The sequence below is a fragment of the Rissa tridactyla genome, chromosome 1, assembly GCF_028500815.1.
Source record: "Rissa tridactyla isolate bRisTri1 chromosome 1, bRisTri1.patW.cur.20221130, whole genome shotgun sequence".
NCBI lineage: Eukaryota > Metazoa > Chordata > Aves > Charadriiformes > Laridae > Rissa > Rissa tridactyla.
This window is the reverse complement of record NC_071466.1, coordinates 40524249-40547003: the sequence shown is the minus strand read 5'-3', so window position 1 is coordinate 40547003 and position 22755 is coordinate 40524249. Positions and strand designations below refer to the sequence as shown.

At 36.6% G+C, this 22755-nt stretch overlaps 1 protein-coding gene across 5 annotated transcripts in view; it reads right to left on the bottom strand.

Moving 5' to 3' along the window:
* TDRD3 (tudor domain containing 3) overlaps positions 1–22755 on the bottom strand; it is a 114626-nt gene that overhangs the window by 66258 nt on the left and 25613 nt on the right. For 4 of the 5 annotated variants that reach the window (XR_008464546.1, XM_054189125.1, XM_054189124.1 and 1 more), the window contains 2 exons: positions 5161–5245; positions 1962–2027 (listed from right to left, as the gene is read on the bottom strand). Coding sequence is in view for 3 of the 5 variants with exons in the window: in XM_054189125.1 (XP_054045100.1) it covers positions 1962–2027; positions 5161–5245 (151 nt within the window). In the remaining 2 variants the exon portion in view is untranslated. Of the gene's footprint in view, positions 1–1961; positions 2028–5160; positions 5246–22755 lie in introns of those variants that run through there. The other variant, XM_054189127.1, reaches the window with a different exon arrangement.

Genomic DNA, 22755 nt, shown 5'->3' with positions numbered 1-22755 from the left:
AGTTTCTCCCATGAAAGGGTTGCTGTTATGTCACAGGTATTTCAAAGCACTAACCAGACACAGTTTTCAAGCACACGTACCCCGTTTTTGTACAGAGGTTTTGTATTTTGTGGAAACAAACAGCACAATTGCACCTTTTCTAGTTTGAGCTGAGAAATACGAAAAACCCAAGTTGTGACTTCAGCACCTAAACTAGAAGCAAACATTTTAAAGCATGTAAGTAGATTCTCATATCATCAAAGCTTTGAGGAATGTAATGATACTTTTACCTTTATTTGACCACTTAAACTATGCAATGACAACAGAAATTTAGAAAACGTTCTTTCTAAAGGAAATGTACAAGTTACTAGGCATATTCTCAAGTGATGAATGAAAACTGAACAACTACTTCTAAAGAAATCCTACCATAGTCCAACACAATTCTGAAACAACAGTATCGTTAAAGTCACTTTGAACTGGAATCATGTTACAACAGCAAAACTAAATAAGGCAAGCATTATCACATATACAACCTTAATACTCTGGAGAATTACATTTAACCAAATACATTTGGACCTTGTGAATATTACATGATCTGAAAGAAAAATCTAGTAATACTCCAATAAGGCAACTGAGAAATGAACAGTGCAAAAACAAATGCCATAAAAAGCAATTATTTTCCTTGTTTTCCATAATTCAAAAACCAGATACCGAAAAGGGAGAAAAATATTAAAGTCACAGGCATCAGAAACAACTAAATCAAATTCTTTTAGGTGATAAAAAAAAAAATATTTAAGCACTGAAGTATCTTGAACAGCATGTTATCCAGAAACCTAGACAGGTAAATAATTTTTTTTTTTTTTTGTCTTTTAAGTAATACCTGCAAAAAGCATAGCTCCACAAATTAAGAACTAAAGTTAATAAAACTTTTCCCAGAAAGTTAGTTTAATAAGTAGCGTGTTGCACACACAGACTGCTGCCTGGCTAAAAACTATGATTCTGCAATACACTACCTCTTCAAGTGGGCTTTTCACATCTGACAATAATGCTCCTGCTGTTGTTCTGCCCAGCATTTATTTACAGTCCATTTAGACAATAGCATCAGCAGAAAAAACAAATCTGAACAGCTCTTAACAGTTACTCTCACCAATCTTGCTTTCTTAAAACAAACCTGCCTTGATTTATCACTATTTGAATTTCAACAGTAATGAAATGTTTCCCCAGAAGTTTCACATCAGTGATATAGGCTGACAATATCTGAAAGTTAGGGATAATGATTTGAATTGATAACTACTACTGAGTTTAAAATAAAACTCCTTCATTTATCCACTCTCTTAACTGCATGTAAGGAAAAACAAGAAAGGGTGTACTGAAGGGGCCAAAATTTTTATCTAAACTTAAAACACGTATTAAAAATCTATCACAACCAAGTTTCAAGCAGAATACTATTCTGTAGCATATAAAGTGCTATACCGTCTAACATGGTTTATCCACATAACCTATAGGAAACCCAGTAATAGGAAAATCACATGAACTGTATGGCTATAATTACATATATCAGTAAGTCAAGTAATAGAGCACCAACATGTATCACTCACTGTATCATAATCATACAGCTGCTTTGCTTTATTCCTAACCGCCTCTGTTGCCCTCGCAAGAATAAAGCAGGGGAAAAAAAATTAACTGCTGATACCAATGTCAAGATCAAAGTGGTTAAATGACTTTTGAGGGATAAATTAAGTTTCTAGGATTGTTCACATTTATTTAAGCATTTCAAAGTTGTGAAATAAAAAAGAAAGTGTCGTCTCTTTACGAAGCCTAGTAGGCAAACTAATATATTCATAAATTTATTCTCTAATATACTCAAATATTGGGTTCTTTTGTATGTGAAACAATAACAAAACCAGACTAATGCAGCGTAGAAGGCTGTCATCACACAGGATCACAGAACACAGAAAAAGTGAAGTAAAAATATTGTCTACCTTTTCCACCTTTCCACCATTGATGTCACTGGGGAGGAACTTCTTGCCAATCGTTCTTAAATCTGTCTGAAATTAATACGGAAGACAAGACAATATTAACCTAAAATATCCTGTTTCAAAAAAAAAAATTACCATCATAAAATAGGAAAAAGAAGGGTATTTCTTCTATAATGTCAACTATTTATAGACTATGAAAAATCCATTCCTCCAACTGCACACGTTGAAAAGAATTCAACTAAAAGAGTTTACAAAACAAATCCTTTTGCTTTTTAAATTATACTCTTGTTTTAAGCACATTTTCAAAGATGATTAAATGTTTTTAATAGACAAAACAAAATGACTAAGTAATGTTTAATTATTAGACATAACTCTGAGGTTTAATGGAGGTAAACTTCTTTCTTCGCTCTCCATCTGGCACTTAAAGAAAAGCATTTTTAGTTTGTGCGGTTTTGCATGCAGAAATCCTTCATAAAAGGTTGGGATGATTTTTTGCAATTATATCTGGAGTAAAAGCTTAAAAAGCATTTAATGGAAATAAGTTGCAACTGAAATGTCTGATTACTTCTTTTGGAAGCATGGTAGACAGCTGCATGACATTATTCAGCAACTGTGCAACATGGCACCTGACAACATTAAACTAAAGAATTCACATGATCAAAGGAACAAATCTCCACAAAAGCACTTTCTTCACCTAACACTGCTTAGACAAGCATATCCATCAGGGTGATGTGTGACAAAAGGATGCACTGGATGGCTAAAAGATGCAGCATGTGAAAATAGGAAATGGAATAAAAATTAAACTTTACACATTAGGTTTTTAGTGCATTTACATGTGTTAAGGAAAAAAAAAAAAAAGCACAGCAGTGCAGCCTAAAACACCTATGCTTTCTAAACTCCATTGCTTGAAATAAGCCTGTTGGTTTAAATAGAACACGTTGGTACAAATTACTGTACTGAAGCTGAAAACCCTCCTTATTTATTATGATCATAAACACTTCTAAAAGAAAAAGGGCTGAATGTAATTACTACTAGAACCCGTACACTAACTTGCCATTAATATATGCCGATGGACGATTATTCCAGCATCTTAATCTAGAATGGAGCAGCACTATGTTTTAGTATCTAAAACATTGTAAACAAGTGGTTTATTCTGTTTTTCAGTGAGAAATGCTGGTACCATACAAATAGAAAACTAATTGTAGGAATGCTCTGTCAGTGTATTTACTCTGAGTATCTATAGTGTGGATAAATGCACAATGCACCTTCTGTTGCCCAAGATGACCAGAGAGTGGATAAGAAAGCACATTTGGTTTTCAATCTGAGCCCACCTGAGGGAACTGATCTGTCATCTGTCAGTTATTTATCTCTGAATAGCCCACGGGCTCCTATAAACTGTTCCTCCATCTTCCATAGCCATATAATTGACCAGTCTCCAGCAAAGTGCTTTGCAATCACAGCAGCAGGAAAGGGACACAACTTTTACAAACTCTTTGCAAGACCTTATACAAAACAAAAACATTTGATGGACCGAAGGTACATCTATGTCTATTTCACACTTATTTAAGTGATTCACACAAAAAAAGGCTAGTTGACTTCTTGGTTTCTTCTGCCTGAAACATGTCTCTAGCAATCAAGGAAAGATTTGTGAATTTGTGAGAAGTGGAATCTAAAAATAACTGTTAGTTGCTCAAGCCACACTGCTATTCCTTACTTACAAAACAAGCAACTTAATCTTCTGGGTATCAAAGCAACTGACTTCATGACAAAAGTATTAATAAGCAATTAAAACTGCCTTTGGAGTACTTAACAGAATAAACCAGAAATGTTAAGTATCTATCAAAAACCCTGGAAATACAACACATACATGCACAAATGATCGTGTTAGTACTTGTTCCTGCATATAATTACATGCAGGGTAATGCCCAGCAACCTGCAAGTATTTTCTTTTTTCATAAAGCAGTAATGCATTCTCAGGTGTATATATAGGCATGCTACTACATGGACTGGACTACAGTCAGAAACCAAATGCTTACTCTCTGTATGTTTTGTATTACATTATTTGTATTTTTGCATTACAATTTTGCTTTATTTTTTTCAAATTCATTACATGAATTGGTGCATGCATACATATTAGTGATCAAACACATGCTTCAAAGAATAAATGAAAGGAGCAGAGGGGATAATCTTTTCAGATTATCATTTTAAACCAACAGCGGTTGAATCTGGAAGATGGACAAAATAATCCCTAACAATTCTCATTTACAATTTCATTAAGAATATTCTTCTCAAGTGCTCTACTACATTGTTTTCCCCTTAGAACTACATATAGTTATTACAAAGGACAAAGTTTACATAAATCCGTATACAGTGCATACAAGCTTTAAAACTTCTGAGTATGCACGACTGAAGTTTTAAACAAAGAAAATGCAAAATTTTCAAAACTCTCCATCATGATTTGTACAGAATAAATTAAAAATAAGTAACAAATATATGGATTAAGTAGCTGCCCTCTTTTCATTGTTACTGAAAGGGAGAGACTTAATGAATGTTTACCAACAATGGATATACTAGAATTCTGAAAAACAGAAATTCACATGCACACTTCTCTCAAGTCCTCAAAAGTAGTAAGATTTATTGCTTCCAAGTTGTTTCTCTATCTTGTATATTTTTGTATTTATTTGTTGACAGGAATAACGACTACTAATCCAGATTTCTACAGTAAATAAAAAAAAAAAACACCTGTTTGTAGTTACATAAATATGTACTGTCACAGGAAAATTCACCATTACTTTGAATGTGCTTTAAGGAGTATCATGTCCAGAAGTCAAAGTAAGTAAAAATGTTTTATTCATCCCAAACAATTAATATTTTATACTACAATTTGATACCTATGTCAGTGTACAGCACTTCTCATTTTACTGCTTGTACTTTGACTTTAGATTTACATTTTATAATCGTATTTTCCTACTGCAAATTATGTTCATTTTTCTCCTCCAGGTTTCACAGTTTGGAATAGATGTTATTTGCAAATAAAATACACAATTAACGTATGCAAGGAGAGAGACAGGTACGCTGTCCTTTACGTAAATTACATAGACAATGGTACACTTAATTAGCCACACAAACCTACACTTCAGCTATTAGATATATCATTTCTAGCATGATTTGTCAGAAAAAAGCTTTCACAATCGTAACTTACATTAAGGGCAACTAGGATAATGTCATTTGTATTAACTTTTTCAGAGGAACTTATGCAAGCTTCAATTCCTTCATCTGAAAGATACCTGTTAAAGAAAAAAAACATATTAGAATATCACATGATATATCTATTTGGCGAACATTTTTACTGTGTATAGCATTATTGTCTTCGGTTTGTTACTTTTGTGCCAGTGAAGTACAGATTTCAAAACACTTGTAAAATGACTTCACGTAATAAGTTTCCTTACACTGAGATGAGATTAAGTAAGAGATTTCTTCTCCTGTAATTTCTAAACAACAGAAAAAACCCCTCTATTTACAAAGTAAAAACAGCCATCATCATGCTTATGTCAAACAGGGTAACACTACACTCCTCATGCCTGCCCCTCCAAATTATACAGACCTGGTTTCAAAAGCAAACGTTCGGGCTTTACTTGATGTAAGTGGCATACTTTAACTCATTAACTTTCAAGGAAAAAACAAAATAAATTACAACAACTCCATCCCACACACAACACAAAACACAACCATATTTGTTTTTAAAGAGCAAGACTGTACAGTTAAACCCTCAAGGACTGGGGCATGTAACACTGCCACCTTATAAAATGTATTCTTGCTTACCCAGGCTACAAAAAAACTGATAAAAATGGAAGCGCATTACAGTGTATCAACAGTCAAATATGGCGAAAAAGTTTAAATAAGAATAAGATCAGTGTCTTTCTGCAAAAATTCTGTAAGCACACCATAACTTTGTTCATCTGAAAACTAAGTAAGTTTTAAGTGGATCCAGCTAATCAATTCAAAAGGGTTGTCCTATTCTAACCTCCAAAAACACTTAAAAAAAAGAAAAAAGATAATTTTAACTTGAGTGGTCAGAAATCGCGACATTTGTTATTCATTTTGCGTAATATTTCCTATTCAAAGCCCCAGTTTTCATTTTTATGTAGCTGGCAATCTGCCTCTCTCCACAGCTCTTCATTTTATTTAAATACATCACACAATCATTAAATAATTGATATTTACTAGATACTCAGTCTGAAAGACAGTACTTGCCCAAATAACATTTAAATAACTACCTACCAAGAAATCACCATTTCCCAAAGAATAAAAGAATGATTTAAGAAAGAAAGCTTAATATACATTAAGAAATATTACAAATGACATAACTATTAATGAGTGCTTCAAGAAATACTTTTTTAAAGAAAATAACATCCACAGTGTAAGATATAAACAAAGCAAAACATTTGAATGAAAATACACTTTATAGGCCTTTTTGATTCTAGTCCAGGTAACATTAGCATCACCGTCTCCAGCCCTCCAGTGTTCCCAGACTAACTAGTGATCCCAGTTGTGCTCTAACCAAGACACTGCATGGGATCTAACTGTCCCACCTGGACAGTAACATCTAGGAAATCCTGAGAGATCAAACCACCATCACCAAAAAATAAACAAAACAAACCAAAACAACCCAAAACCCAAATGCACTGAATGGGAAAAAAATACAAATACAAAAGCATAAGAAGAAACAATCCTATTTTTTTATATAAAAGGCAGGTGCTTGAGAAGAATCAGGTGGCCAGATTTGGTGGCTTTCATGGGAATGCAAGATTTCCCAGCTGAACAACTCAGAGCTCAAGTACTATGTCCTGTGAAGACTCGGGTAACTACTGTGAATTAAGCAGATCTCGTCAGAAGGTAAAGTAGAACGGCATTCCCACTCTGTGCCAGAGGAAACTGGCATTATCCTACAGGCACTATCCTACTCCCGAGGCTTCAACTATGCGTTTAATTATGCTAATAGACTTCCTAGAAAGAGCAGTATCCTAAACTCTGCAAGTTTACCTTCTGTCATCTTCAGGGTAAAATTGAACATCAGTTCAACATCAGGGGTTAGGGGGAGTACAAAATCCCTAAATTGAGTTTTAAAATGTGGCGGAAGTCGTGGAAAGATTCCTCGTCTTCTGCTCCTAACATAAATGGAGTCAATCTTTCATTCTACCAAAGCTAGCAGGACTGCAGTTCTCTTACAGAGTTACTTAGCCTGGATTTAGATGCAAGCACTACCATTTTCCAGGAAGAGAAAAATGTTTTTCAAGAATGAATAAGCAACAATCTGACCTAGACTTAAATTTTCCCTATATAGGACAAGATTAATTCCGCTATCACAAATTCACTGCTGAGTCACGTTTTCCTTTTTCACTTCAAAGTGAAGACTGAATCACAGCTGTCAAAATCTCACTCAGCTTTAGTCAAAATTATCAGTTCATAACATTTTATATATAAATTTACATACAAACTTTCAGTTTAGTTTGTCTCATTACTGTGGAGGTTTTTTGAGACAGAAGTATAAAGAGAAACTCCACTGGAAAAGACTATTCATTTTTGACTTGTAGTAATTTAAGTAACAGCACTTAGGAGAAACATTGCCCACCTGAATGAAATCTCTGCCAACGTAACAGAGGCACCAACCATGAAGTGCCACTGGGGACATCTGTTAGTTTGATTTAAGCAAACAGTAAAGCTTTTCAGCAAAAGATTTATTAACATGGTTATTAAAATAGTCCTCAAAAAAGCAAAATCTGTGAACATCAAAGTGGGGGGGGGATATTTTATAGTTTGGAATTGGTTGGTTTTGGTTTTATAGATATTTATAACATGAAAGCAAAAATTACTTAAATACATAAAACCAGGATCAAAATTACTTTCAAGAAAAAAGATCAAATCAGCAACTATGTCAGCAAAACTATGATGAAGAACTTCGTCAGAGAGAAAAACAAAATTAGCAAAGCTTTCCAGTAATGCATCAGGTGTTGCTTCTGTGCAACAGGATGTAAAACTGCAGATTTCATCAGAAATGGTACAGAATTGGTCAGGGAACAAACTGCAATCAGGAAACACTGTACACCAGAATTAGCCAAAGCACAGATTTCTCCTTTTTTAATAGTAGCTTGGAACTAGTGTATATCAAGTCAGTCTTTTCCATTTTGCCCTAATAACTCTCTTATACAGACTACTTTAGACAGCAAACCTACAGGAAGTTCTTATTTCAAATACATTATTTTATTTTCTCTCCTCTTTATTGTCTGTACAGTCTCCTGTAAGAACTACCTAAGTTTTAGTTCTGAATATTTCCTGCTACAGGCTCACAAATTACTTAAGAAAAAAAATAAATCAGTATTCTTAGGAAAATTTTGTTTTAAAATAAATGTATTTATACAGAAGAACATACATCTATATCTCTCAAGTATGAAAAGGGAGTTACAATTGGCAAAATTAACTCTTCAGCTGGCATAATCCTTCCCCTCACAACATATAGGTTACTAAGTTCGAATTTTCTTTTTCCAGGCTCTGAAGGAAACAGAGTCCCCTTTTCTATCTGCTCTTAATAAGAGCACGTGATATGCTTAAGGTAGGACCTTTGCAGAATAAGGCCACTCCATCTTTTTGTTCTCTGCATTAGATGAAGGAAAAAAAACCTGACCCTGAACAAAACCAAAGACAGCAAAACCCCTCCTCTAGAGTCAAACAGAGCAGCCCTGCAGCTCTGTGTCTCTATTACATTCGAGTCCCTCACAACACCTACATGACCCATTCTGCACATTTTGCAAAACATCACGACCTATCACAACCTTAGATAATGAAAGCTGAACTACAATGTGATTCTATTACATTAATCCAAGACACTTCCCATTGCCAAGGGGCACGAAGCAATCCTAAACCACCCATGAAACTGGACCACACTGCTGGAAGCACCTCAAGCACCTCCCCAAGAGGTACCTGGCAGTGCTGTACAAGCAGTCTCCTCCTCAATCCTTGCTCTCCGTATCTCCATCCCAACCAAGCTGTCCCGACCCCTTTTTTGAAAGGGCAAGGTGGCACAGGGGATAACCTGGCACAGGGGATGACCTGGCTGCTGTCACAACCAACAAATTTCCCTTTGTCTTTCCCGTAAACGAGCATTTCAAAATTATGCTCTGTTGCTTAAGGTGAAGAAGTGAATAAATAAATGGCAAAATATATGGGTGAGAAGCACAGAGTGAGAAGGAGACAAGCTCCACAAAGCTCTCTAAGCAGCCAAAGGCTAGCCGGCGGTTGACCACTGACATCTCACGCTAACAGCAACGAGACAAATTATTTCCTTAACATGCAATGCAAACAATACTATCCTGGAAAATGAGCCTGAAAGACTTAAAAGGAGGCAACTATGTTCCAACTGGAAGCTTCATTTTGGGCTTTATCCACCAAAATCTTAAGCTTCCTAAAGAGATATTTATATTTTTGAGGAAATTAAAAAAAAATTGAAACCACAAAAATAACCCAACACACACACACACACACAAAACCACACTGAACTTTGCTCTATGAGGATTGGTACCTAAAATAACGTACATCACAAGCACTTTTGGTTTCCAAGAAAAAAATGTACTCGCTAGACTACTGTCTTGCACTTTTTAAAACAATTTCAAAAGTTATAAATTGAAGTAATGCAGAGAATTCAATTGATTTCAAAGGAACTATAGCAAGTTACGCTGCATGAGTCACATAGGGATTTTGTGGCCTTGGCACATTAATATAAATTAAAAAACAGAAATAAAATCAGTTTACAACCAAATGGGCACAAAGTTGCCGCAAATGGTTGAAATGGTTATTTGTGGAGCATTCTCTTGATAAAGGAGACCAGTAGAGAGAGGAAAATATACGCTTCTGCTGCAAGTCTTCCACATTACGTTTGCTGAAACCTGAGGGATACCTCACCTATTCCTCACCCCCCCACACCAGCTTCACTCATCTGAGGCATGTAGCAGCACAATCCTCTTAGCAACAGCTTTTGTCAGATCTCCTAGAAAGTACTTAGATTCTTACCTTACCTTCAAATGAAGCATTAAAACAAAGCCATTAGTGATGAAACAGCATTTTCTATGTGAACCATTCACATATAAATCCAAATCTGCAATTTTTCTGTCAAAATGTTCTCAATAAGCTTCTATGAAAAACACACTCTAGTAATTCTTCCTTTACAATACACAGAAAAACACATTACATCAGTGACAGCTGGAGCTGTTTTCCCCACTGCTCCTTCATATCAAGTATGATATCAATTTAATAACCTACTTTTGCACATCATAGGTGTGCACATTCTCCTTTCTGGTATTTCCCATTGCTAAGGGCTATAACTCTGTAGTACCAATCTCACCTGCGCCTCTACTTATCTCATTTTATCTTCTGCTTTATTTCACCAAGAAGAGATTACACCTGACGTGGCCTAAATAGACAGATTTTTGTACTGCTACACTATTACCACCTATGTCTGAAACACTAAAGAAATTGGTGGTATCAAAGGAAGATGCATTTTTGCTCGTCTGCTTTTTACTGCTGGATCAAATATTTCATCTGCAGACAAACATGAAACTACACACACATTTTAAAAGGTTTAAAATAAGAACTTTATTCTAGAATTAAACCCACCAGGTAAACAACTTTCCTCATAATATTTATTTTTCACAAGCAGCTTTCTTGAAAAGCATGTTTTCTGGATTTGTAATTTAATAGTTCATGCACAAACACATGCTTCAATCTTCCATCCTTTTTCTATCCAATATTACATTTTTCCAGAAATCCTCTGTAATTGTCTCCTATCATCTCTAAAATTAACATTTCATTAAGGAGAAGGGGTTTTTTAAGGAAAGAAGTAAATAAGGGAAATTAGTATTAATAAACATGCTTTATAAAATTTACATATCTCAGATTCACAATTCTTCACAGAATCACTGTGGTATTAGTCCAAAACAGAAACTGCACTAACAGTACTTTTTCTAATTCACTGCCAGCGATGATGAAGTTTTATAGTAAATTTGTAAATTTGATCAGGGTTGTGATCAGCGGCACAGAGTCCAGTTGGAGGCCTGTAACGAGTGGTGTCCCTCAGGGGTCAATACTTGGACCAATTTTGTTCAATATATTCATTAATGACCTAGATGAGGGGACAGAGTGTATCCTCAGCAAGTTTGCTGATGATACCAAGCTGGGAGGGGTGGCCGACACTCCAGAGGGCCGTGCTGCCATCCAGCGTGACCTGGACAGGCTGGAGAGCTGGGCAGAGGAGAACCTAATGAGGTTCAACAAAAGCAAGTGTAGGGTCCTGCACCTGGGAAGGAAGAATGCCAAACACCAGTATAGGTTAGGGGCGGACATGCTGGGAAGCAGCTCTGAGGAGAAGGACCTGGAGGTCCTGGTAGACAGCAAATTATCCATGAGCCAGCAGTGTGCCCTTGTCACCAAGAAGGCCAATGGCATCCTGGGCTGCATAGGGAAGACTGTGGCCAGTAGGTCGAGGGAGGTCATTCTCCCCCTCTACTCTGCACTGGTGAGGCCACAACTGGAGTACTGTGTCCAGTTCTGGGCTCCCCAGTTCAAGAGGGACAGGGAACTGCTGGAGCGGGTCCACCTAAGGGCAACCAAGATGATTATGGGACTGGAGCACCTCCCTTATGAGGAAAGGCTGAAAGAGCTGGGACTCTTTAGCCTGGAGAAGAGAAGGTTGAGGGGGGACCTGATTAATGTTTACAAGTATCTAAAGGGTGGGTTTAAGGAGGACGGAGCCAGGCTCTTTTCAATGGTTCCCAGTGACAGGACAAGGGGCAATGGGCACAAGCTAGAACATAGGAAGTTCCGTTCAAATACACGGAAAAACTTCTTTACAGTGAGGGTGACAGAGCACTGGAACAGGCTGCCCAGGGAGGTTGTGGAGTCCCCTTCTCTGGAGATTTTCAAGACCCGCCTGGATGCAGCCCTGAGGGATGTGCTTTAGGCAATCCTGCTCTAGCAGGGGAGTTGGACTAGATGATCTCTAGAGGTCCCTTCCAACTCTGAAGATTCCGTGATTCCGTAAATTTTAGATAGCTATTTTCAACGTGTGTATGCAAAAATCAGAACGTTTCTTCCATTACTTTGCCAAGAAAGCAGATTTATGCAATCATTCCATACAAAAGGTTTTAAAGGGAAAAAAAAAATTGCAGGGAGCTTTCAAATGTCTCGTACTTGGTAACACCACAAAAGAAGAGAGAACAATTTTAACAGTAAAGCGAAGTGCAACTTCAAAGAATGCAATAGTAAGAGACAACCACTGGGTGCCAGTATTGTTCCATAACAGGAGAACGGTATCTCCTATATTGCCCATTACAAAAACTTGTGAGTTCTCACAATAGGGTCTCAAAATGTTCTGCTGAATTTCAATTGTATAAAGGAATTACACTGCAATGTTACAAATTTTATTGAGGGGCTATCATTAGGGCTGTTTAAAAAAATAACGTATTTTAAAATATTATTATGCTAAATATGAAAATCAGATTTTAAAGAAGGCTTCTCCATACCCTATAACCTGCATAATAATACTGGAAAGGCAACTGACACTGTTTTTCCCTTCAACTTTCCAGATTTCTATTTGAAGAATAATGTAGTATTACACAAACTACCAGGCAAAATAAAATGGAACTTAAGAGTGAATAAGAATAGAGAAGATTTTAGAAAGATTCAAAAGCCCTGCCGAAACTAGGGCCAACTGTTCATTTATCCACAAGATAAACATCTATAAGGAATGAAAAATGTAGATTAAGTGGCATTCTTGGCAATTTTACTATTAATATCCTCACACCTAGAAAAGTGAAGCTTTTCCTAACATCTAACCTTGCTGCGTTGCCTTCTGTTGCCTCTTGTTTTCTCCACGTCCACTGAGAAGAGACCGTGCCTTTCCTTTTTGCAATCACATTTAAAGATCTACTTCCCACATCTTCTATATCTTGCTCTGTATCTTGTGCGTCTGGTGCATTCTCCTCTATATCTTGTACTTATACTGATGATTATTGCTATCCAAGTGTATTTTTGTTCTCCTGTCACTTCTCCGATTTATTAACAACAGTTTGAACTCTGACCCTGAGCACTCACAGAGTCACATTCCTTTAAACTTTATCTTGTGTTTAAGCTTAGTGCTTCATGCTTCATCATCCAGGTGTTTAATGACAGCACCCAATAAAACTTGACCTAGAAGATGCCTTCATACAGCCTCAGATTTTGACAGTGAACAATCCGCGGCCATTCTTTCCAGTACTAGTACTTTCTAGTACTGTCAAACCAGTTTTATACTTGCCTTACAGGAACTTAATCTAAACTATTTCCCTATTTCACTCCTTAAAGATGCAAAACCAAAATGTTAAAATAACAGAATGTACTGTATTCTACCACTATTAAAAACTCGCTAAGTTTTAAGTGGAATCATGCTAGCAAAAACCTATTTGCACCACCCAAAAAGCACACTGAGAATTACAGAATTTTGGTTGCAACTAGATAAGCACTTAGATGAACAGATACCAAGGTACTAAAGTCTATCTTTAAAATATTACTGACATTCCTAAAACTGCTGCACAGCCACTACAGCACCTCAGTTGCCCAGGCAGATAAACTTGCACCCCAGTTACCTAACTTTTCACTCCGGGGAATACACCACTTCCTTACATGCAGTCTCCAATCCAGGTCAAGCTGAAACCCCAGAAAGGAATCCATAAAATATGTATTCCCAAGCTCAAGTTCTCACACGTTTAGCTGACAAAATTTAAGACCTAAACCTCTCTCAGACGTCTGTGATGCTTGACTTCCAATAAAAACAACAGCGAAGAAAGCCAATGGATTTTTAGAACAAAACAAACCAAAAAAAAGCGTGTGGTTTGGTTTTTTTTTACGTTATATAGTAAAAGCAGAATGACTGCCGTCACTGCCCCCCCTCCTTTATTTAAGTGTGGGGAAGCAAACACAAGTTAATTATTGAGCAGTAAAAATTATTTTGTCAGTGAAATCATGACCTAAGAAAAGCACAGCAAACACTCAGAGCCAAGGAAAAGGCGGGGGGGATAGAAAAAGTGCAGTGCTTTATTTAAAACCAATGCATTAGCTTCTTGTGAGGGTAATTCTACCTGAAACTTTCAGTAGGAATGGGATAAAGACCAATAATTTAGGATCATTACAGTCCTAAGCATATGCAATTCCAAACACTGCAAAAATGATTTCATTGCATAAGCAATACTAGTCCAGCATCAATAATACTGGAGAGGAGAGCTGCCTTATACCTGGGTCAGTAGGTCCTGAGACAGGATTTGGTGGTAAGGAGGTTTCTACTAGGGGCCACCAAAGGCAGAGGGCACACCAGCACTCCCTGCAATACTTCAAGTGCTTCAAAGTCTGTATTTGTGTCATGAATTTTTAGTCACCTTCACTAACCCAGCTTCTCATCCATTTCCAAAAGACAAGGACTATTTTTATACAAAAGATTAAGTAACCAGTGATAGTTTCAGAATTACTCTTCAGTAAGTTTGACATGCAAACAGAAGTATAAGTCTATTATTAGGTTAGCCTGACAGTCCATCATTCTCTCTCACACCTCCCTAGACCTACACACCACTCTTCTCTTTTTAATTATTGGCACATGTATTGTTTCTTCTTCCCTGCAGCCTCCCCGAAATGACTCTGTTCCAAAAATTAAGCATCAAAAGCAAGTTTTCAGCATACTCTCCATCAAGTTCTTACACAGAGAACATGCATTTTAACCCTTGCATTAGTGAGATGTTTATACTAATAACTCCCACAGTGCGATACGTAGTGTGATGTATGCTTTTTGCAAGTCTGTTTTCTTCTATAAAATTCCTACTGCTGGGAATGCAATTTTAGTTTTTTAAAAACACAAAAATGTTTAAAACTATATTATAAGACTGGCAGCACAACTTTCACAAACATTTAACAACAGAAAAATTAAGAAAAACTTTGTGCTTGACCCAAACATAAAACTTAACACCTTTACAGCCGCATCTCCATCTCCAATAATGCAACCATCAAAAACCTCAAACTCCATGCTTGTTCTTTCCCAAATGCAATATATTTCACTCACCAAATGCTTTACCTAAACTATGTAAGCAAAACTAAAAACTAGAATCAACTTTCCTTTATAATCTCAGTTCCCAACAGAATAACATAAAATAACCACTTGCAAAGCCCTGAGTGAGAGTCAGAAATCCTAGAAATTAGAGAATGCCTCATCACAGAGTTCTACAAGAGGCTGGTTTCAGGACACCCACCGTTCTTCTCCAAGCAAACGACTGGGAAAGGAAGAAATGCATGTGGAGAGGCCTCACTTGAATAGACAAACTACGCAGCAGAGTACTCTCTGAAAGGGCTGCACAGCTGTTGAATTGACTTCCTTATGCTTTCAAAAAGCTCACATTAGATGGCCTTCACCGAATGCTGTACTGCTCATCTCTTTTCATTGGCATCTGTAAACAGGGTAAGAAATCACTGAAGGACAGGATAAAAGCTACAAATTAAGTTGTCAGATCTGCATGTGGTACGTTTTAATAAATCGTACAGCTGCACTTCCAGAGCATTATTTGTGATATACTTTTGAATTGCATTAGCAGCACTGTGAGTATATGCAAAGGTTAACTACCCTCAAGGCTTTCATAAGTAAACGGACATTTTATTTTCAACTTTAAAACAATTGCAAATGCAACTGATACTTTGACAGGTAGTTTACATTCAAAAATTATCTAACAAAGTACAAATTTTTCATATTAAAGACGTCAAAATCTGAAACACTTCTTAGGAAATAGGAAATTAAGTAGTTTGAAAGGATGAAAGAGAACAGAATTTTCTTCAAATAAAAGACTGCAATCACCAGCTGCTTAGCACCAGTACAGAATGAACTTTTACCCGTCTCACCCATGACTGTATTTCCACTTCTTTGGTCCTGCATGAACACAGGAGACACAGAGCGTAACTTTCTCTACTGGAAGCAACCAAGTTCCATAACCCAGAGGTAATCATCGATCACATCGAAATGCAGACACAGAAATCACTTATTTCACCACCACGTATATAAAACTAGGAGTGTCTGAGTCAAACTGAGAACTCTATTCTGCTTCGGTGGTTGCATACTATCTTTTTATTGTGAAGAATAAAAATGCATAGAGCTCTCGCTTCACCATGTAGATAGTTACACACAGAATCTTATAGATAGAATGAGCTGCTATCAAGCTCAGAAAAACAGCCAAAAGCTCATAAGAAACTGGACACTTAAGATACTATAAAATTATTTTTAAACTGTGAGGAACTATTATTATTAAAAAAAAAAACCCAACATTTCACATTTTTGTAACTTCCCAGAGAACTTCATTCCAAGGCTATTATTACTGATGGCTTAGGCAAAATGGTAAAGGCATAGTGAATTTTATATTTAGAACCCAAAAATTAATGGCCATTCTTCAAAGGAAAAAAGGGAGCTTAATTACACCAACCAAACAAGAAGTCAAAAGAAAGACCAACCAAAAATATTCTGGAGGATTAATCTGATGTAAGCTAATGATACAGACATTTCAAAGTAGATGCAAGAAACTTGACAGATGACAAGGCTGATAAATGACTGAGATGCAAAAGGATTGATAAAGAAAGAAAAAGCTATAACATGTAAGCTTTTTTTTTTATTGTTTCTAAATTGTATCTCTACAACAGATTTGGAAGGTTTCCAAACTACAGTTATTGTTGAAATACATAACTAAGCAAGTTTCTCAAACTGGTATTACAATATAAAAGGTCTTAGAATAAATACAACAACGACAACAAGACCCACCAGGACCAGCAAGTATTCACCCAAGAGCTCTACAAAAGCCAAAATACAAAATTGCTGACATGCTTCAAATGAACACCTCTACCAGAAGAGCAGAATAGAGTAAAACATCATGCAGCACTTTTAAAAGGAGCAATGACATGAAAACCAGCAGTTACATCGACCCTTATGAGAAAACTCATATAAGCTACAACAGAGACTAGAATTTGTAGGCTTGTGAGAACCCTGTGAGTTTTGAGGTGAAGTTAATACTTCTATCCCACCCACAGCTATTAGACTTCTCTGAAAGGTGAAGAAAATGAGCAGTGAGGGAAGGGGGCAGGGAGAAGAAGGTGGAAAGACTGTTGTTGAGATAGCTTTGATAAGATCCTTCAACAAAGGTTTTTAAAGAAACTGAATTGTTGAAGCACAAGAAGAAAGACTAATCCTTTCTCACATACTAAAAACACAGTCCCTCTTCTGGAGGATTAGTCAATGGTGGCTGTATTTCATTGGTCTGCATTGCATACCACAAATATTAAGACAAAGGACTGGACAGCAAGGTGGCAATAGATGACACCAAAATCTGAAGCTCACTGTCCTCTGTGACCATAGGATAAGACATCAGGTGAATTTCAACATTAATATACACAAAGTACTGCACAAGGAGAAGAAAACAACCATAACACAACATGCACAGTCCTGAGCCCTAACTTAGTTATCATTCATGAAAAATATGCAGTCATATGGTTGTTTTCTGGACAGTAACTCATGGCTCAGTAGCAGTCCAAAACACACAAAGAACATACTAGGATCTCTTTTCAAAACAACAGAAGACACAGCTTATAAAACAATGCAAATCGAATCAGAATTACTAAGCAACAGTGCTGCTGTACATAACTTTCAGTTATAAAAGCTGAAAATTACAAGTTGTTTAATTTTTAAACACAGCTTTCCACCACAGGTCATACACTGCAACACAGAAACAGGTTCGCCAGACTGGCTGCAGAACTTCCGTCCTTGGACTTCTTCAAGACAGAGATAGGCAAAGCTGCAGCCGACTTGATCTAGAGTCCTTCTTGGAGCAAAAGCTTCAATTACGATAACTTTCAGGAATAGCTTTCTGCTTACTGCAGGGGGGTTGGACTAGATGACCTTTAAAGGTCCCTTCCAACCCAACACCATTCTAGGATTCTATGTCTTCCAGTCAACCTTTTGTTATTTCAAGAACTCAGTCCGATTTGCAGCTGTACCTGAACATTACATTTTAATATGCAAACATATAGGTATAGTTTTAAATAACCTAGTTATGCTGCCTTCAGCTAATGCATTTTCCGTGTTGGGTTTATATATATATATAATTTTTTTTTACTTTTCTTTCCATGGTTTTAAATTCAACTGGAATTATGGCACAATTTCACAGACATTGTTGTCAGCCCTTCAGGTCAGTGTTTTGCTTGTTTGTTTTCTTTCATACCTCAGAGCAAAAGCTATTTGGCTTCTATAAATAGTTTTGGTAATCCTTTAGCAAATAAATTACCATATACATTTTACATCTAAGTACAAGATTTAAAATACATTTGTACATTTAAGTACAAAATTTAAAGGCAGTTGCTAATACTGGCAAAGAGAGATAAAGATACCACATCCCAGTTCAGAATACATCTAATACCCTACGTGGTAGGTCTTTCCACCTGAGAGCATGAAGTGTTGCAGTTTGTACTGCTGCCTCAGCACAGGTTCAAAGCATACACATTCAAATATTACAATTCTTTTATAATTTAATGTCTTCATTTACTAACATTTATAAGACATACAGTAAACAGTTGATACTTATGTGGCCTCTGTGTAACCAAGCTGATTACATGACAGATTTACAGAGCCCAGCTTTCTATAAAAAGCCAGGCAAGAATTAACCAAGATGAGCTTTCAGCATATACAACACAACTAATGAAGTGGTAATTTACTGTACAGGAATTTAGTACGTAGTTTCATCAACTAATGACTTGGGAAGGAGTTGCAAATCAATAATGCCTCCAATAGTGAAACAGATCTGCAAGAAACTATCACATAGATAGATGTAGGCAATTGAATCTTTGTGTTACTGATATTGATTTGTGTTCCACCCCCCCCCCCAAATCAGTCACAACTACAAGTTCTAAGTGTTCTATAACCACTTTTAAGAATCTGAATGCAACTTCACGATTGATATTTAGAGATTTTACTTGGCTGGATTTTTTAAGGTCACTTTGCTCAATACCTGGGGGGAACACAGCAATTCATTCTAGCCTACCAACACCATCAGTTATCCAAAGTTAAGATTCCACCACCACTTAGTTGACTAAATGATAGAAATCTGCAGTTTGGTGACACAGAACACCCCTAAAATCACCAACTCTGACGGCTCTCATTGGAAGTCAGCACTGAAAAACTTGAGCAGACACAAACCCTCCACCCACAGAAACCATCCTCTTATTTGTCAAAGGCACAAAAGAAAGGCAGGATTAGATTTAGGATGCAGACAAGGATGATAGTAAAGCTAACTAGCAATTAAGTACTACCAGCAGTAACCTGATGACATAAAAATCACATTAAAAGTCTTGATTGGGCATAAAATAGAATGAATTTTAAATCATTACCTTGCTGTCAAATTTTAGATTGCATCTTCATAAGCATAGATTTGTCAATATATATAGTTCCAGAACGACCTTGGTTATTTCATTTTTTAATCAATTTAGTACTGTTTCTCTTTTCCTCCTGCACTCAAACTGCTGTTACTGCCTTCTAATTCATGCAATTTATAACTACATTTTTCCAGCTTATAAAATCAAGGTAAAATACAGCGATTACAGTGTTTATGCTAAATTATTACTGCAAGGTACAAAGTGAGGCTGGGATGTTTCTGGCATTCCACTGCATGGAAAAGCCAAGTCTACCATCAACAACTAGTTCTCTGCCAAACAAAAGGAAACACTTAAAAACTCGAAACAGGACGCATGGTAGCAAAAAGTAAATTGCATTAACCATACCAAAATTCAGACAAAGGAAAAGCAGCTCCAACAAATGCAAACATGAGCTAACCACCAATTTTTTTTTGCTCATAAAATAATCATTAAAGTATTTGTTATTGCTGAAGTCCATGAATTGTTTTTAGAAATACTTCCTAATCACCAAAATCAACATTTTTATTTCAGTCTTCTAAACCTCAAAGCTAATACTGGGAAAGTAATTGAGTTTATCATCAACACTGGACAAAAACTTCTGCAAAATCTTATTATGTCTTTTGAGATTTCACCTTATCAATGACTTACAAAGGCAAGGATGTCTGGTAAATGCTCTCCTTTCCAGCCTGCCTCTCTTTGTTTTGATCATTTTGTCTTCAAATAGTGACATTACAAGTATAGCCATTATTTGTTGACATTTTTAATTAACCCAGAATGATGATGTGTTTCCTCGTTTATCTAAAATAACTGAAGCTGTAAGATAAGCATACATAGCACTTTTAATGGGGGATGGGTTCATTTCAATTTCTTTCCCTTCCCTATCTTCTGCCTCCCCATGGATCTAAACAGTTCTCACTCCCAAACTGGAGGACTACAGAAAAAAAATTAAGCTGATCTCCTGTAGTAATATGCAAGAAGGCATGTAAGATAGCAGGGCTTTACGACCGAGGTATGACAAGACAGCTTTCAAATGGGCAGTTCGCAATATTATGAGAAAAGATCTACGATATAAATACATTTCATAGAAAGTACACCATTATCCATATTACTGCAGTATTATAACACTCGCATATACAGGATTTATGTGCTAGGCTATAAATCATATGGTAATCTATCTATTCAACACTATTTTTAGTTTCCGTATTGGCCACACATTAATCCTACAAGCAAAACAAATTTACCCAAATATACTTTGCAGAGGTACGTGCAGAAATAGGTGCAGAAGTCAAGTCTATGTTCCTTGACCATATCTTGATCATTACTGCTCTTGAAGTATTACAGACAGCTATGAGAGGGGAGCATAGTTTCTAAATGTTTGAAGAACTGAATTTCCTAGGCTTCTCTTCTTAAACTAAACCACCCCAACTCTTTTAGTCTTTTCCTAAAATGCCATGCTGTTTCTTAGTTCTCTACTTAAGACTTCTTTTTCTCTTTTCCCTTCTCCCCACCCACACACCTTTCATACAGTGCTGCACCCAAACTGGACACTAACTCCAGCTACTGCCTTACAGAGCTGACCAAAGGGAAAGAACATTTTCAGGTATCTTACAAACATCACACTCGAGTAACAACCAGAGGAGTTGCTTTTTATACTCCATTCAACAGCATGATACTGCACCATACTCTGCATGGTATATAACAGAATAGAAAAAAAAGCCCCAAAATATTTTTTTGAAGAATCGCTGTTTCTGAACCCTATGATATACAGGTGACTAATCCTACCCTAGGCCCACAAAATAATCTGCATTGAGCCTATTGAAATATATTGCCTTTGTTTCCCTTGCATTCCGCATCCTTTTCGAAGTTCATTTTGAATTCTAAAAACTTGCTGCTGAAGTGCTTGCAACCTGTCAGATTTGATATTCTCATACTATAAGTAATCTCCCATCTTACAAGCAACTGTGTCCACTGTATATAAACTGCATTTTCTCTTAGGCATCTAAAAAACTCCAAAAGCTTCATTAAAGATACAAGACAGTACTGCTTTTTTCCCTGTCAAAACTTGTCATGCCTTGTTTCTTAAACTTCTGTTTGTGGTTGCTTGTCATCCTATTATGCTTGTTTATAAAAACACTAAAAAATTATCAAACTGTTTACAGAACACAATGTTAGCCTGAGTCTTTTAAGATTCTCATTTTTATATGAAAAAAAAAAAATCTAAAGGAGCAGTAACAGTGGCTAAAGCCCATGAATCTTTTCTACCAGTGTTCTTCTGCTGCCACATTCACAAAAGTGTGAAGTGTGAATCATTTGATTTTACATATAGCAAAAAGCAGGCATTTTGGAGGTAAACTTCTTACCCAGGTACCTATAGGCCAACAACTTGAACCTAATCCCAGATGGAGATAACCAGATGAATAGATCAAAGACATAAAGTGAGAAAGGAGTAACTTCACACAATAAGACCCCTACCTGTTCCTTGTGATACTACTTTATTACTGGGGAAGATAAAGAAATATCTTCTGGAAAGAAAAGTGTATTTCTGAACCCTAATTAAAGGTAGTTTAGAGCAGGAGGGAAAAACAACCACACAAAATATTTACCAGCTTTTCTCTCGAAAGATTTGTCCTACTGTCCAGATTTTGGGGTACACCTGGTCATTTAAACTTTCCCTCCATGCTAATTGCTAGTGGCTGGACCATTACACCATATTAAGTGCCAGCATTCAAGTATGACATCTGAAATTCAACTGATGTCAGCTTACAGTACACCTTGCGGTGTTTACATTCCTCGCGTGACATCCTGGATCACAAGTCACAAAACATTTCACTTAAGTGTTGCTAGTTACCGCTCACGTCATATGTCAGAGGAAAGTGAACAGACACGAACTGTAACTTGTTGCTGCACATGACACCATTTCAGCAACAGGCACCTTACCGATACTTCCATATTCAATGACTCGGTCATGTAGAATCTTAAGGTGAAAAGAGGATTTACTTTCTACAAGGGTAGCTTCTCACAGACATTGCCTCACAGTGGGGAACCTTCTCAGGAACAACTGCTCGAGGCATTAATTGCATAGTTTGCATGCAAGCTATCAAATACTGGCAGAGTATTCCTATAAATAGGCCAGATTTGTTCCCCAGAGACAGTGTGCGCTGACTTGAAATGGGTTACAAAGGTTAACCTACACATGATTTGGCATGAGAACTTGGATGCAGGCTATTCTTGTTGTGGGATAGCAGCCAAGTAGTTCCTGGCAGCATTTTACAGAAAAATTTTTGCTATGATG